Raw genomic sequence first — 17,981 nt, 5'->3', positions numbered from 1 at the left:
GCCTAGTCTATCCTTTGTCACTGAGCTGTTTACTGTTATACCTTCTGCAATCTCCCTAGAAAGTTGCAGAATTTATTGCTAGCATTTAGCAGCTCCTAATTTCTTAAATAAATTGAAAGCTTCTCGAGGTTGAGCAACTGAGCATAATCTTTTGAGGCAGCCTGAGCAACAGGCATATTAGCAGAGGTGTGTGCAGAGATTTAGCTGCCTTGTGCAACATGTGCAAATTGGCTTGTTCCCTTGCATCACGGATTTTTAACTCACTTGGGATCATTGCAACCCTCTGGTCTCTTACTTTCTAATTTACTGAGCAGCTGATTTAATTCTTTATCATGTGGTAGAGGTGGAGCATAACTTCACCAAAGACTGCAGCCAGCATCTCCAGTGGTGCACCTGACACGTATGCATGCTCCAGGACATACCTGAGGCTGCTGGCAATAGATTCAAGACTTCTTATCCTTATACTAAGAAAACTTTGCATTTTATAAACATGCTTGTTACAGTGGAATTAGCTCATTATTACTGGCTCCCCGAGCACGCAAAGCAAATTAACTATTTGTGTGATTTTTAACAATTCCCTCACAGGATTCCTGCAAATAGAGCGGGCTTACTGCCGACCGTCTTCAGTGGTGCTCCTGGGGTCCTGAGCCAAGGTGCCATCCCTCTTGCCACCATCACACTGTGACAAACAATAAATTTGAAAGGGGAAAATGTTCTCACTTCTGTGAATTAACAGAGAAAGGATCCAGACAGGTAAACCACAGAAAATGCCTCTTCTATGGTTTTACATGTAACCTCAACTTTAGCAGAAGTGTAGAGAAATAAGCACTGATAAGCTCCAGCGTCTCTCTCAGCTTGTTCCCATTCACAAGCCCTATCTCTGGAAGGAGATGAAAGACAAGCTGTGTAAATTTTCTTGACAAAAGGGGAATGGGAAAAAAAATATAGAAGAAAGTTCGCAATCCAGACGGGAATGTGGGAGGTGGCTGAGATAACAGAAACGCCTCAAAGCTGCACTTGCTTCAATCAACATGCTGCAATGTGACCAGGGCCCCCTTCCCATCACAGGCAAAGCACAGTGACCCTGAGGAGAGTGGGCAGCAGCCAAGCAGGACCTTGTGAGCACTGAGAAATATGTGGGAAAAACCTGAATGACAGAAAAATAACAAAGCAAACCAGCTTGTACAGAGCACCTGGTAGGCCTCTAGAAGCCGGTTATCTGTTGAGAACATTTATTTTAAGCAGAATATCTTGGTTGTTTCCTCTGAAATATGCACGTGTTAAAATAGCCGTGTTGGTGGTTAAGCACAGCCATGGCTGGTCTCACCTCTTAGCCACTGTGTTATTTTGTGACAGGTCTGAAGCAGGTTTTGTGGTTGTGAAGGCCAAGCACAATTTTCTCATGACCTCTGAATACCAGTTTGATTCCAGAGAGCCCTTATATTTTGTCTTGTTGAGGGAAAGTTTTCCCTGCTTGTGCCTGAGCACAGCTGTACACTTCAGATGGTGAGGGGGATGAGGGGGAAATATACGATACTTTCCTCATCTCAAGCCCAAACCCCAGATAGACACTGGATAACTGTACAGCTGTTGAGAGTCACCTGAAACCCCATGCCCCATTTTGCTGCTCACAAATGGGTCAAGAACTGCTTGCTGTAGCTATCCCACTCACACCCCCCTTCATCCTGCCACCAAGACCTGGCATTACAGTAAGGCTCTTCTGGACACCTCTTTGCACTGCATGCAGGCAAATGCAGCTGCTGCCCCTGGAGCCAGCTGCAAGGCATATTTGCAGCATGTCAGACAAATCCATTTGAACACAAGCCCCAGAGCAATATAAAGAAGCAGAGAAAACAACTAAATAAACAACAGTGAACTGTCATGAATGTTCTACCTGTGCACTGGGGGAGAATGTTCAGCAGATTCACGCATGAGAGAGCAAAGCCTCAGTGAATGCCTCATGGCCTTCACTGGGAGGGATCTCAGAGGCCATCTGAGGCACTGCCAGGGGTCTGCATCCCAAAGGGATGTCCCCACTACACAAAAAGGTAGGGGGAAGGAGAAAACAGGGTGATGCCATTCTGTGCATGCAATGAGCCACAGCTGCAACTTGAATTAGGGACAGGAAGCCATGGCAGCTGGTAGCAGACACTGAGGCACTCAGAAGACCTTCACCCCTCAATAAGCCCAGCTGATAAACGTCAGTGTGGGAAGGAGGTGGGGAAACATGGGTTTTTTACCCCAATTCCCTTTCATGTCTCCAAATTCCTGCTCATTCAGGTTCCTGCACATAGCGCTGTGTCATTGCCAGAGATGGTGCAGTGCTTTTTTGATCAACCAGCCCACATTAACCAGCAGTGCCCAGCAGCACTGCCACCTAAAATGGCTCTTGCTGCTGCTGGAGTTCTGGGCTTGCCTGATTTATAGTTTAGAAAATAAACCTTTCAGGTTGGTAAGTGACACTTAAGGGTCTTGGCCTGAGTATGAATTGCTCTGGAAAATTTGAGCAATATCTTTTTGGCCTCTCTGAAGTTATTTAAGTGACAAAATAATTTACACCCACAGTTTTAGCTGGCGTATTTTCTTCACACTCAACCAAGTTGTTTTTACTACTACAGAAAAAAAAAAAAGATGAATAATTATACTGTAACATAGACTAACCTCCTTGCTAATCTAAAAAGCATAAAACCTCTCTTCAGACCCCAAATGAAATTACACCAGGCACAGCAACGTAAAGGAGCTTTAGCAGGAGAAATCACTGTAAGCAATGAGAGCTCATTTTGAGTAATACACAGAAATCCTTTGTTTAGCCCTGTAGATACAAAGTTAGAAGCCTAATGTAAATCTTTCGTGCGAAAGTGCATTGATAAAAGTAACACATCAATTTAGCCCTGGCTCCTCTGTAAATGGATGAGACAACTGGTTTGCTTCATACCTTCAGAGGTACAGAGGGGGCTGCAGTGCTGCTGAGGCCAGGGCAGACGCACTGCAGAAGGCAGAGCCCTGCCAAGCACCGTACAGTTTAGGGGTCAGCTTGGTACTGCAGGAGGATTTAGTCCTAAATATAGCAAGGGCTATCCAGGGAGACCAGAGTGGGCTGCCGGGAGTCTAACTCTATATGAGCAGCTTTAGGTTTTGAGAACAATGATCGTGGCTAAGAGGCTGATTCTCACAATGTGGGCCAAATCCTGGCTACTGGCAAAAAGCCCAAGTGAACAGGTTTTGCCTGGGAGGAGGGGGACTATCTCATGTAACTCTTGGAAGACTGGTGTCTCTTTTCCAAACAGTGCAGTACCCAGGAGACACAGCAACAAAGATGGCTTTTTGCGCTTCTTGTATGTGCTGCGGTACAGCCATGAGACAAAACTACTCAACTTTTTGACTGAGATCTTCGCAAGGCTGTAGCTTTTTCTTCCTTCATTTTTTAGGGAAAATCCTGCCAAAAAGCTGAGTTCTGCCCTAAGAAGGAACATTCAGCATCCTTGCCCCAGCAGAAATTAAACTGGGGCAATCTATGTCCCCTAGTGACAGCAGGATGCAGCCTTACAGAAACTAGCAGCATTCAGCTTCTAAGTAAGGGTGGTAATGCTGAGGTAAGTATGACCAATCTTGCTTGGATGCTGACACAGGGAATACATCTTGGATACAAAAACTGCCTTCCAAGTCTCATAAGCATTTTGGCTACACTGCCATATCCCCTTGGACAAGCCTTCAAGTGACTGAGTTCAAACTTTTCATGTCCATGCTACAAATAGATATCAAAATCTATAACGATTAAAGCAATTCAGACAGCATAAGATCAACAATTATACCTGCTGTGGTCTGAGAAGAAGAGATATGAAATGCATTGCTATTAAATCTCCCTACAGATGATTACTTTTTTAATAAGGAAGAAGAACTCTTCAAGAACTAACAAGCCTTAGCACAATTAGACTGCACTGTTCCTGCAGTATGTGGGTTGGACAGGTGCGGAACTGACTTATATCTATGAGTGCCCATCCACTGTCCACAGGAAGTAGATTTGTGGAGTCCAGGCTCCTCAGGAGGAGAGGAATGCATTTGCAAGAACTTCTGCTCACTGCCTGGGAGAAAGAATAGTGTCAGCTATGTCCTGACTTCCACATGAACAGGAAAGGCTCTTGCTTTGAAAGAAACGGTTGTTTCTTGCAACCCAGAAGCACAGAGCTGACACAGGGGTCCCAGAGAACCAGCCCGAGTGTTAAATTCAATTCTTGAGCGAGCCGGAGGCTTTCTCATGCCATCCATTCAAAGGTATTTTTGAAGTTAGGAGATGCCTGGCAAAGACAAAAGTTGCTGGTTAAGACAGTTTTTCATATAACATGACTATTAAAGTACAAAATTTAATTAAAAAACCAAAGATTTAAAAAGAAAAAAAAAGTACTTTCTGATGTGCAGTGTGTATATACATTTAGGAAAAAGTCTCAGGAAAGCTGTAACACTTACTATCTGCTCTTACATCGACCTCTACTTCAAGCCTTTCATTTCCTGCTTTGTGCAGCATCAGACACACCAGCATAACCCTCCATGGTCACTTTCCTATTTTCGTTGCATCTAATTGCTCTTCTGGGTGCATTTGTGGGACTCCTGGTTTTAGATTCAGTTTAGATGTAAGTTGTTCTGGGGAATCCACAGGGAAAGAACTTGCATTTTTGTTTGTATGTGTAACAAATACACAGCAACAGTGAGGCTTCTGGTGAAGGCTGCAGCTACTGGAGAGCACTGCAAGCAAAGAGTTTCCCCTCCATCCCCACAGAATCAGAACCAAAAGGGGAGAAGAAAATAAAGCCCCCAAATTCTTGTGTAATTTCTACTGTTCTTAGGCAGTGACAAGGTGTCAAAGGCCTGAAAGAGAACTGGGCACTGTGTGTGTATGTGCACGCACATGCTCTGTGCATACCCCAAAGCAGTACTTTCAAATCTCCGTGGTGTAAACTGAGCAGTGCTGGCTCAGGGCCACTAGAAGCCACCCTTCAGGGCAGGGTGACTGGGTCTGCCTCATGTCCCCTTCTGACTGCCCATATTGCCAACCATAACTGCTTGGTTTTCTATCCCAAGTTACCATCCTTGACAGACATACAGGTAACTGGGGTGACTAGGTGAAACTTTAAGAAAATACCACTAATCTTTCCTTGAGTTCTTACATGAAAGGTGATCCAGATGCATACAATGAATGATTATTTTCACATTTTCCTTCCGTGCTGTGATTTAGCTGAACATCTACAAAAGGAGTTCTGTATGCTTGGTGAATAGGCACTATGCATATGCTGCTCTATATGCTTGCTTTCACATCCTATGCATGCTTGAAAAAACAAAGTCAGTGGAAGAAAGGTCACTCCTTATTTTCCCTTCTTGGTAGAAATGACATTCCATTTCCAAGAGATCCTTGCTCTCACTTGGAATTTGTTTTTTAATTCAGTAGGGTCCCATTACCTTATGTCAACACTCACAGCTTCTTGATGGCACCAGAATGAAAACTGAGGACTGACCACAGACAAATCCTGCAAGGACTCAGCAGGATTTGGGCCCAGATCTGGGTTAGGTACGTTTCTGGTTTGAACAGCCCGAAATCTGGCACTGTGGTCTAAATCTGCTCAGGAATTAGCTAAGGATGTGCATAGCGCAGTCAAAATCCCTAACAGAACCCAGATTAGAACTGAATTTCCCCGAATCACCTTCACAGAAACAACAGCTGATTAGTTCAGGTGAAGAAACCTCTTTCTAAAACACTATTTATAGAAGAAAAATAAATAAAGCAAGCATAAAAGTAATTGCAAAGACATCTGCGTGGCTTACCTTATTCTAGTATGCCTGGCTCTGAAGCCTACCAACAAATGTCCCTACAAGCAAACGTCAGTATCGGGCAACATAATACATCCTTACAATACTAGCTCACAATGCCAAGGTCTGTGGCACTGATGGAACTGGGGCAGAGGTTAAAGACTTTCTGAGAGTAGAAAAACATTTCAGGAGCGGGGAGATGATGCTTGAAGGAGTGAAGAAAAAAATACTGAAAAAATACATTGTGCAGATTAGCCACAATTATCATACTCACAACTCTGAGCTCTCATGTTAAAGACAAATCAGTTTGACTTCAGAAGCTTCATCAGCCAAAAGAGGCCATTTAGAGGGACCAAAGATTCTTTACTCTCCAAAGCTGGCTGTGCCTGCCTCATATTGCAGAGCCCCACAGGGGTTGTTCAGTGATGCTGATAACTCCTGTGGGAGCAACGATCCTGCTAAGTAGTTCACTGTTTAATTGAACTGACCTTTCCCGATGGTGCCCCATGTATTAAAAGCTGCTTCACTCCCAAGTGAAAATGGTTCAATAATTATAATATTTTACTCAGTGGACAGTTGTTTAAGAGCAGAAAATAATCAGCTCTGTTGGTAGGGTTTCCTCTGGAAGGGTCCAGCACCAAATCAACAGAAGGTGCTGAAGGGATGAGTTCTATCATCAGTAATAAATGCACCCCAATGTCAAGTTAGATTACGAGTATTTTGAGGGTATTTAGAGCTCAGATTTTCTGTATCACTCTTTTTGAATGCAGAGACCATTTGTCTTCAAAGATGGAGTGGCCTTGGGATGCACAGGTTTCAAGTGAGAGGGATGTTTGTCAGGAGCCCTCTTTCTCCCTGTTTTCTTCTAGTTGTCTGACCAGATTTATCTCTACTGCCTTCTGTGTTGGCCTTCATGGTTGTACAGCATCTGGGAGAGCTCTCTGGGGCTGGGAGCCAAGGTTACACTAAGCATCACATCCCTGTAGACTGTTAAACAGCTGATAAAAGATGATGCTTCGTTATCAATGTTACAGCTAACAGGCAGTCACTAGCCTGATGTATACTGGGCTCTGCTGCACCTTCTCCTTCCCAATGCTTTAATTCTCAATGCTTTTTATACACAATTGACATTCCAGGGATCTCTCAGGTCTGCCCATGGGCTACAATGCAACATCACTTTGTCCTATTTTCCATCTCAGAAGCTGCAATTTCCTTTTCTCAGTCCAGACAACCCTTTTTTTTTCCTCATAGTCTTAGGGTTCCTGCATTGCAGGCATTCAAAGAATGTCCTGTTCAGTAAACGATTTTTTTTTTCTTGTCCCTTATTCACAAGGACATTTAAGTTATTTTCCTCCATGCTAAACCTACACAGGACAGGACAATGCTTATATTTTCTCTCCCATAGCGGGATGTTTTGACTACTTGTATCTGGTTGAATCCCTAGGAATGTGGGATGTGTGTGTGAGCTTGAGCTCCTGGTGCCAGTGTGCCAAGATAAGGCAGCTGGGCTATTGACTGCTGCAAATCTGTGAGGCAACAGAGTCTTCAAGGTGGCTGGGCTGATGGGCAGAGATACCAGGAGGGTACCTGACCTGCATGAGGCACCTGCATGGGCTGCCATGAAGTGGAGGCGTGAACAGGAGTGGTCCCTCTCCAGGTGGGGCAGTATCAGCCAATATTGTGCCAGTTTCCATTGGAGCACAAGACATGTTGGCAAAGTCTGGTTTATCTCTGTTTCTTAGCTATCTGGTCAGGCAGTCAGAAACAGATATCTTGGCCTTTGCATAGCTACCAGAGCCCACTATGATGCACAAGAAGGTGAGCAGGGTTCTCCATCACTATTTGGCAGACTCTGTCCCTGAGATGACCATAGCGGGGCCTGAAGGTCTACCTCTGCCTTGTATTTGTTTCAGTGAAACAAAAGAGATGAGCTGAGGACAGCAGTCAACATATAAATCCTCTGGAATAAAATTAACCCAAGAAGCTAAAACTGCAGTCTAACTGCAAGAGCTATGGCTTTATTTCATCAATTCCCTTTTGAATGGCAATTACACTGTAAACTGATCAGTTCAAGCCTCAATCCTTAGTGTTGTCTTCTGATTAAATTCTTGTTGCCTAAACATCCATCTTATTTCTTTGTTCTTCTACTTATCAATTGAATTAATTCCTCCATTATTCACCTATCTTCTTCAGCCAGCATTTTATCATCATCTCCCTTTATTCTTTTTCTTTTCTTTTTTTCCAGGTAATGTAAACATGTACAAGTTCTAGTTCACTACAACTGCAAAGCAAAATAAAATATATTTTAGCCAGAACATCTTCATACCTTTCTGTCTCTCAGATTTAAAAAGAACATTTATGTTGTCTGATATTCACAGGGGATTGCCTTAAGACTTTGTGTACATTCCTTCCATGCGAGCCCTAAGGAGCAGGATTGCATTCAGGAAAATACAGTATTTGATGCTGGTTTGAAAAATTCATTGCCTAACCTTGTATAAGTGGTCCTCAACATCTCTCCTGAGATGAAAATATTTTGTTAGCAGAGTATTTTGAAGAACTGCCCTTGAACACCAATTTAAAGAAAATACAAGAACAAGGATTCTTTTCATTTGTTGTTGATTTTACTACATGCTTTTGATAAAAAATGATTTTAAGGAGAACGTCTTTTAATTGCATCCCTGTTAATATTAGCCAAAAGATTTGTTCTTCCTTTTTCCTTTTTTAGCCTTTACAAAATGACATTTTCACTTTTTCAGAAGGTTATGCTGTTTTATCCTAGCTTGTAGTGGTTTTTCACAGATTATCTGTTTTCCTAAAGGCACTTTCAGTATACAGTTTATCTGTAAAATTTCCCTGATAAATATGGGGCCCCTAGGAGGGAAGGATTAAGCTCACTGCATTGCTTACTGTCCTAACGTTATTCTAAGGCATTGTCTGTGAAGCAAGTTTCTAGTTGTATCGGAGGGAGATGCTGTGTTTGGCTGAAAAGATATAATTAGCTATAAATGAATAAATGATAGAGCAAGCGTATTAATCAGAATTTTGATATGATATCAGCCATTCTGAAAATGTGACAGACTGTTGACAACGAGTACAGAGAGCCCAAGTGAACTTTATAGCACTCTTTCATCTTTGCTTTCTCTGAGACATGGCTACAGCTCGCTGTGCCTTGCAGACTTGTAAATTTTGGAACATTTGTTCCCAGAGGAGAATTAGCCTGTAATAGCTGATAGATTTGAAGAAAATATCATTTACCCAGCTTGAATAGATACCCTCAAAGTCACTTCCAACTGTGCCTCTCTCCTTTTTCTTACAAGTGAGCAGTGACAATGTGGCAGTGGAATATCATGGTAAAACTCAGGGTTTTATTAGCAGTAGTTCCATAAAATAAAAAACAAACCTGTGCATCTTCATATGTGTATCTCCCTGGGTCTTTGACATTTTGGCTTGTTTTTTCATAGCTGTGGGAATCCAGGTTAATAGCACTCTGGGCACCAGGAGCTAGAAACTCTTGCCAGATTTCTTCCACTCGGGTGGTCACGTCCTGAAGAGGTTGTTTTTTGAGATCTTGGACAGCCAACCAAAACCTGTAGTGGGCAAAAATGAAAATGGGAGAGACTTATAAGACAAGAGGAGAGAGATTTAGATAAGATTTTGTTGATAAGCCTGGGCAGAGTCCCAGATGTCAGCTGAATTTGCAGAAGACTCTCCATTTAGCATGACTCTGGGGGAAGGTGTGATATACTTTACACCAAACCATTACAATGTGGTTAAGATCAGAAAAGTGACTTTAAGAAGCAATGCATTCTTATACAAACCATCTCTGCAGAAGTGTGACATTAGGCAGGCAAGCAGGAAACCTCAAGAGCCCATGCAGCTGGAGGAGGAACGTTAACTGCTTCCCACCACCCCACTGCAATCTGCTGGTAATTTCTGCCAGCAAGATCTGTTGTCTGTAGGGGATGCAAAATGGAGAACAACAAACTTAATATTCATATCATTTCCTGGGTGAAGCTGTGGCACCAAAATTTAGAGAAATCTTTTCCTTTTTTTCCTTTTTATTTTTCAGACTTGTAAACTGACCAGCATTCGGATGGATGCCATGGGAAGAGATGAATACAGAACCCAGTTATGCCCATGCCACTGTGCTCTGCAGGGAGAGTCAAGGTCACTGCTTGTTCAGGACGGCTGAAATTGCTGCACAATCTTGAAAATTATGTGTCCCCCACTTTTAATTTTGGAAGACTACCAAATAAATGAGTTGAACTTTAACTGAAAGCCTCATTTCCCATCTTAAATCATTTACTGGCATCCTGACTATTAGAACTAAAGCAAATGCTCCCCCATGTTGGGAGGAAGATGAGGCAGTCTACTCTAAAGCAAAACCCTGCAGGCAGTAAGGGAAGGATGGAGGAGCCAGCAGTTTCTGTGACTCCTGTGCTGCTTTGTCCCCTAGGCTGGCTGCCAGCAGCAGGGTTTCCTGGTGCTGCCACAGAAACATGGAGGGATCATTATCAAAGGAGGCTGCCAATCATTTAGCCTTGTCATGTACTTGCAGTAGAGGGAAAGGGCCTATTTGGAAAAAAAAATAACTGAAAACTTTAACTTGCAGGTGTGATGGTAACTTGCAAATGCAGAAAAGGCATGAAGGAGAAAAATCGCAATAAACCCAGAGTAGCCGGGGCACTTTAAGATTAACACTTGGCTAGATAGAAAATGTTCTGCCCCAGGAGCCTGTGAGGCAGGCTGCGTGCAGGCACACTGTGAAGTGACAGCTTGCCAGCACAGGAGCACCATCCATTTTAATAACCATTTGGCTCAGCCTGAAAACCACCCAACTAAACCAACCTGACGCTAACAAGAACAAGCTCTTCTTACTGCAAGCAACTGTGTATTCATGCCCAAGGCTGAATGGCCTCTTCAAGGCAAAGGGGGTTTTTGCCTTGGTGGGAATTTCAAAGCTCTTCATTTGAGCTCATAGCTGAAAGTCAGGGAACATCAAAGAGGGGTACTTAGCCCAACAGCCATGACTCCCAGGCAAATTCTCTGCTTTGAGAACCCATCCTGAATTAAATGCATAAGCTGGGCTTCCTATTGCATTTCTAGAGCACTTATAAGGGAGCAGAAGATATTTCAACCCAGGATGGGTGCAGACACACAGTGGCTACCTTGAATTTTAGCTCCAAGAGCAAACACACTCCCCGAGTCAATTCTACAAATGCTGGAGCATAAGCTGGCCCCAGGCCCATGAGCAGCCAGTAGGTGATCCTGCATTTTCTCCTCCTTCCCCTGGGAGCTGACCCATGGCAGTCATGTTGTGTGGGGCAGGAGGGAAATATCCGCCCATGTCCTCCCTTGCAGTGCCCTAAGGAGAGCAGGAGCAGCCCAGAACTGCCTGCACCGGGGGGAAGGCAGCCCTGATTGCAGGTTCTCTGCCCTTTACAAAACAGAATGTTAGATCTGGAGAAGGCTGATAATATGGTGTCCTAAGCTGGTGTCAGAGACATAAAGCATTCTAGTCTCATCCAACATGTAATTAACTTGCTGTCACTCGTGGGAGATATCCTGTAATGGCGCTTTATCCCATGCAGACTCCTCATGGCACAGGGAGCTCCTGGAGCTGCAGATGCCTGCTCTGCCTCTGCGGAGTGCTGTGGGCAGCTTGCAGATGCCCTCAGCAAAAAGGCTGCTGGGGAAGGCCTGAGGCTGCTCTCGAGGTATGGTGCAACACAAAAATGAATTTCAAAATTGAATCAGACACAAAATATGGATGATTGGAGACTGAGGAGAGGCTGCCAGCATGAAGATGGTGCTATAAAATCATCCCAGGGCAGGATGCAATGCCCCTGTTTGGCAGCAAAGTTCTGGAGTGACTCTTGGTTTGAAATGTAACCATGTTCCCCTCTTCTTGCCTCATAGCCCATCTTGCATCCCTCATCAGTCACAGCCTTGCTCTCATTTCCTTTTAACAAGATAAAACCCATCAATTTAACATCATGGCTGGGACGGTAAGTGAAGGTGCAAAATAAGCACACATCAACACAGACTGGGGGTGAGGAGGGGGGACAGTGGAATGTTCACACTCCTGCATAGCTTGATGGCTGCAGTGAATGTGGGATGGCTGAAGCCAGAAGAAAGCTGCCCTCAAAACAGAGTGCTGAGACTGGTGTCTCAGAGAGGTTGTGCTAGGGACAAGCACAGCCTTGCTCTTTCATTACTGCAGCATTCCCAGCAAGTGCTGTGCAGTAGGAATGGGAGCAACACGCCCACTACCCTGCTGCCTCCCCATGGCAGTCCTCCCTCCTCCTCTCCCAGGCTGGGCATCCCTCTTCTGAGCCATGAGGTCCTCTCACTGCCCTCTCTCTTCCCTGGGACAGGATGTGGCTCTCTGTGGTTAAACAGCACCTGCTGTGCTCCAAGAAGTGAAAAAAGCCACGCAGAGCTCAAGAAACGGCTCTGCTCACAAACAACAGCTGGAGTGGAGAGATGCAGCTACCAGGCTCAGGTCTCCTGGATGAGTACATTTGATTCTCAGGCAAAAGCAGCAGAAAATCTCTTCATACCCTGCTGCTTTCTCTCGGCCATGGAGCGCCCATGCCGCCTGGTGGCCAGCAGGGACTGAACCCTGATCCTAGGGCATCAGTGCCAGGGCACCTGCATCACCTGTGTTACCTGAGGCACTGGAAATGGCTACAGCCAGATCTCAGCAACAGCTTGCAGAACAGTTAACCAGCTTACTATGAACAGTTTTGCTTTCTAGGAGCATGGTTTTGCATTGTAGAAGCATGGGCTTAGGTACTTTTTCTCTTTGCTTAATAGGTCTGCTTTCCATAATATCCTGGAATTTCATTTCTTGATGAAAATTAAAGGAAAAAAGATCTGGCAACAAGATTTTGTTTCATCCATTAGATGTCACGTAACATAGAAATGCTTTCTGCAGATAAAATTCTTTTACATGTAGCTCCATTTGTAACATATGTTCACAATAGCACACAAAACACCCGTGCTGCTATATTGCAAGCTCTACAGCACATTCCTATCAAGTGTCATGTGTTCCCTACTTAGGCCCATAAACAGGTGTGCAGTCTTCTTTCCCATTGGGTAAAATTAACATGTCCCACATTCCCACCTAGCTTTCTCCTTCCAGCTGATGCCCTTTGAAGCTGGGAAAAAATCAGTCCACTGGTTAGATGAACATCTCAGCTATCTCGAGGTGTCTCATGAGATTTCTGGGAGATGAAAAATGTATATAACTCTCTGCTGGCTCTTATTTATTTATTTTTTTTTAATTGAAGCTTTCTCATTTTGTTTGCTATATTTTGGGTACTTCAAAAATGAACAGTGGCAAAACAAGTTGTAGATGAGACAGCAACAGAGACAGAAAAGAGAAGAGAGCAAGAAAAAGAGTTAAAACAGAGAGAAAAATGCCCACCTGCCTGGCTTTCTTCCTCTCACATAAATAATGGACCGACAGTAAATAAATAAGTTACAGGGCTCAGACAAGCCCGGGAGACTGGTGGACATGATCCTACAAGCATATTAAAACACAGAAACACAGCTGGAAGGAGATCTGGGGGGTCACAGAGCCTGGTGTGTTGCTGTCTCTGGCAGTGTCTCTCTCGAGACCGCCACCAGCACTGATTTTTCTCAGCTAGGAAAACATGGAAATGCTCCACCACCATCCAGCCTGGGACTTTGGTCAGGGGCAGAATTTGGTCCCTTTGATATACTGCTGAATTACAGTCAACACACACTGTCAGTTGGACACATGATGAAAACTGCTTCCTAGCACCACCAGGAATTTCTAGATTTTCCAGCAGTCACTTTCACATATCTGTCCTGAGGATGGCACAGTGGCCTTCAGGACTCCTGCCAACATTAACAGCTGTCTACCTGGTGCTCCCAAGATAGAGCATGTCACTGCTGTGACAATTCCCACATCTTCAGGCTGTTACTGGGAGGAAGGGGGGCTTTAACAGACACCTGCAGAAGTAATTTCTTCTAGCAAGGGGTTACATGCTGTGCCCCCAGAAAGTTTCTCACAGCTTCCCAGACTTTGGGTAAATGCATCTCACTTAGCTGTAGCTGCCTACCATGCACTGTCACTTGGGTTAGTCTCAGACTTATAAATGTTGGAGAATAAGGAAAGCTTTATGGTGTAATTTAGCTGCGTTTAGATTTGTTTTCACTTAAAGTTTAAATGAATCCTTCCCTGGTGTTCCACTGACTACCCTTCAGCTTCTCTCACACTGAAGGGAACTTTTATACTGGATGATGCAGAAGGCATGTGCTATCAAGCTGACTGCCTAGGTGAGACAGGTTCCAGCCTTGCTGTTGGGCATAACTTAAACCCTGCTTGCATGTTTAAGCATCCAGCAGTTGATTTCCTTTCTACCATGTACATTTAATGAGAATTCAGGAGCTTTCTCTGCCACACCTGAACCTTAGGGAGCCACCTTCTGCTTCTCAGCATTTAACAATCCAACCTTCTCCAGCTTTCTTTATGAATACTTCTACCTCTGTGTTCTGTTAATTATTATTTACAGCCCCAAGCAGGCCTACTAATACTGATCCAGTATTAGGTCATAATGATGCCACATTTGCCAGTATCATGGTTATGATACCGTAAGAATGAAAGCAGTGATACAATATTAACTAATAATGATACCAGAGTCTTCCAGAAAGGACGTGGAATTTAACATCTCCATCACAGCCCGCTAATTTGCAGCCTCCCATGGCTACAGGCTTTCTCATAACCAACAAGAATGCACATCCGCAGGAGGAGCAGCTCTGATTGACTGAGAAAGGTAAATTCTTGCTTTGTAATAATGAAAATTTCTCGATCTGTTTGAATAGGATGCACCTGGGGGACACCCACTAGTGGTAAAACCTGCTGGATTTCATTAGTGCAACCCCAAATATATTTCAGGAAACCCATTTGAGGAGCATTTCAATATGGTATATTAATTTGGCACTTCATCACTACAATTTAATTGCAAATGAGCACCAATATACATAAGTGTAGTCATTAAGAACATACAAGTTCAGTACCTGTTCAGCAATACAATGTCAAGTTCATTAATGTAATTTTCCAACAATTCCCTGTTTATCTTAAAATTAACTTTCAAGTTCTTAAAAGTCACTAACATAAAAGCGCATTGATTTTTCACTGTTTTGCTACTGCCATGCTTTTTATATTTCTCCCAGGGCAAGCAAAAACGATAAATATGACAGTCAGTTCCAATGTCATTTAAAGTCACTTTCTGGGAAATTTCACTTTCAGATCTCACGCACTAGCAGACTGCAATAAAGTGGCAATTGTAAAGCACATGCTTTACTAATGCATGTGACTGTTGAAGTAAAGAAGTTTAACAAAATATAAATTTCAAGCCTGTGCAATTAAGTTCTAACTGATATAAATTGACAGCAGCACCAAACCTCATAGCCAGCGAAGGCACAAAAGCAGACCAACTGCATATTCAGCTGGTGGCAGATTTCTTCGTCACTTGGGCAGGTATGATTCTGACAGTGAAACTAGGAGCACTCAGTCTGCATCTGCCAGACACCTATGTGGTCTTTTGGAAGGGGACAGCCCCTGTGCCCATCTGTGTGCTTGACAAGGCACCACAGCACAGCCTCAGCCACTCAATGTAGACTGTGCAAAAAAAGTATTTTCTTTTTTTTTTTTTTGCTGGATACTGCAGTACCTAGGAGCAGTCAAATGACATGCTTGATCCTTGCCTGTCTTCCAGACTAATGATAAGCAGGTGAAGACTGCTGCAGATAGCAATGAAGAGAGTGTAGCACCAATTCACACTTTGGCACCAGCCAGTCACTGCAGCTTGCCCTGGGGCCAACACCACCTAGTGCTGGCCCACCAAAATTGGCAACTTATTCCTGCTGCCTTTTCCTGCTGTATCTGAAGCAGCAGAATTATGCCACAGTATCTACATCATGTTTCATACTAGAAGTTTTGACTTCTTCACAGTGGGGGAAGCCAGAATACAGCCAGAACACCCACAGAAGGGAACTCTATTATGGTGAGAGCCAAGGTCTCATATAGTTAAGAGATGCCAGAATTCAAAGTAGCCAATGCAAACCTGATTTGCTGAGTGAAAGCAACAGATTTTTGCCATGTGAACACCACCTCATATTTTCTCCACATTACAGATCTTGCCATTCTCAACTTTACTCAGATTTGTGTTTTTAGAAGTTCACCACAGAGTGAACACTGCATTTTACCTATGCAATATAGTTCAAGTGAAAAATGGTTTCACCTGAGGTTTTCTGAGCTGAACTCTGATTCCAGAAAACGAAGGAACTGGTCTCGTCCTACTGGATCCTTCAGCACCTCATCCATGGAGAAGCCCCATCTTTTCACACGCTGCTGACTAGGTTCTTTGCTGTTTGGAGAGAGAGGGAAAAACAGATGGAATGTACGTTTTTGCCTGCTGTCCCAGCAGCTGCTGCTGTTCCTGTTAAGCAGCAAAGGGAAAAAAAAATATATCAGACAAGGAGATGGTGGCTATTTCCCTAAGATTTTCCAGAGATACGAGTTAGCAAAAAACTCATAAGAATGAGCTAAAAAGAACAGTGTGTTATTTGGATGCTGCTTCTATGGCAAAATGAGAGAGACAGTGAATTATATTATTTTCAGTTGAATGTCCTGTACATGTTGCATAAAGAACCATTTCTATTATGTCAAGGCAGAAATTTGCCAGCAATGTTCTCCGGGCCATTGGCAAGCTCCAGAGCGTCACCCTGTGTCCCACACAGTGCTGGCTGGTTACTCGGAACTGCCTGCAGATTTTCAGTTGCACATTTGCATTATAAAAGCAGTTCCACTGAGAAGCAGAGAGGACAATATTTCTTCAAAAATGATTTCTGCTTTGTGGTCTTGTATTTTTCAGTGCCTCTGATTTTTGGATACCTAAGTCTTGCAAGACCAAAAAGCAACTCCCTCTTCCCCTCCATGATAAATAGACTCTTATTCTGTGTCTCAGCTGGGACACTGAGATGTGGAGGCACCCAAATTCACTCACAACCTTTCTGCTACATGATTTCTTAATACAACCCTGCTTACATAAGCTGTTGTTTGAATTGCCAGACATGTTGCAGAGATGCCTATGGGGAGAGGCACTGCCTAGGAATCACGAGGATCCTACAAGACAGCCTACATCAGAGTATAATCTGGGCTCACAAAGAGTTTGAAAGCTTCTGGTGTGATGGCGTCATACTATGAGACAACCATTAAAGCACAGTTCAGCTGCTCACATTTGTGACAGTAGAGCCATTGTAAACAGTACGTATCTATTAAATTGTATGTCTCGTCATGTCCAGAACAATTCCTAATCTTAGAGCCTCAGGGGACAGTGACGATCTGTGCTGAAGACAAATAAGCCACAGGGGTAAATAAAATGCCCACTTTGATTTCCTCTTGCTATGGAGACTAAGCAACCATGATGGGCATGTCCTCACTCAAGGCTTAGAGCACTGGGGCTAGCTCCTCCTCTGCTGAGAGAGCCGTGGTGGACATGGGGACATAAGAGCCATGCTGGTGCACAGCTATGCACCAGCCAAGTTCAGGGAATTTCCTGCTGATTCTGTAGATCAGCAGCTGCTCTGCTTGTTGCTACACTAACTGAAAAGGCCAAAGTGATGTCTAAAATTGAAGCCTTTCCAAGGCATTTCCCCAGTGCCATGAAGGATGAGCTGCACAGCACTGACCCTGCTCAGAAGCTGGCTTTGCCATAAGAAGGGAGAGGGGCTCAGTTTCCCTGAACAGGGGCTCTGCTTTCCTAGCACAAAAAGCAGCCTTGCGGGCAGCACAAGGGCTACTGGAGCTCATGGGAATCATTTAATTATTCATGCAAGTTGCAACTAGATGCAGACACAAGGAGGTCTCTTGCTATAGAGAGTAGAATGAAAATACAAACGTTTGTTCTCTCATCTCACAACAGTACAGCAGGAGAATTGCCTTCCATTATTCTGGAAGAGCAAGAGAATCAAAGCTTTTACTCTAATTCTTAATAAGGCTGTGACATCAGGTTGATGATATTCCTTGGGGACACAAATATTTTCAGAGGTTTCCAGCCACCTCAACAGACCCAGAAGTAATGATGCCTGGATTATGCTGTGGGTGGAGCTCCTCCAGAGCAGTATTTTGCAGGGGTTGTATCTGT

The 17,981-nt window shown here is 43.8% G+C and overlaps 1 protein-coding gene across 3 annotated transcripts in view; it reads right to left on the bottom strand.

Moving 5' to 3' along the window:
• The window catches only part of RGS6 (regulator of G protein signaling 6), a 236,182-nt gene that overhangs the window by 23,299 nt on the left and 194,902 nt on the right, over nucleotides 1–17,981 (bottom strand). For all 3 annotated transcript variants that reach the window (XM_065754747.1, XM_065754749.1, XM_065754748.1), the window contains exons 14-15: nucleotides 16,077–16,202; nucleotides 9,200–9,386 (exon numbers count right to left, since the gene is read on the bottom strand). In XM_065754747.1, the coding sequence (XP_065610819.1) occupies nucleotides 9,200–9,386; nucleotides 16,077–16,202 (313 nt within the window). The remainder of the gene's footprint in view (nucleotides 1–9,199; nucleotides 9,387–16,076; nucleotides 16,203–17,981) is intronic.

Source organism: Cyrtonyx montezumae, unplaced genomic scaffold, assembly GCF_038088225.1.
Source record: "Cyrtonyx montezumae isolate F1298 unplaced genomic scaffold, pur_monq_1.0 scaffold_10, whole genome shotgun sequence".
NCBI lineage: Eukaryota > Metazoa > Chordata > Aves > Galliformes > Odontophoridae > Cyrtonyx > Cyrtonyx montezumae.
Note: the sequence above shows the minus strand (reverse complement) of the source record. Positions and strands in the feature narration are given on the sequence as shown.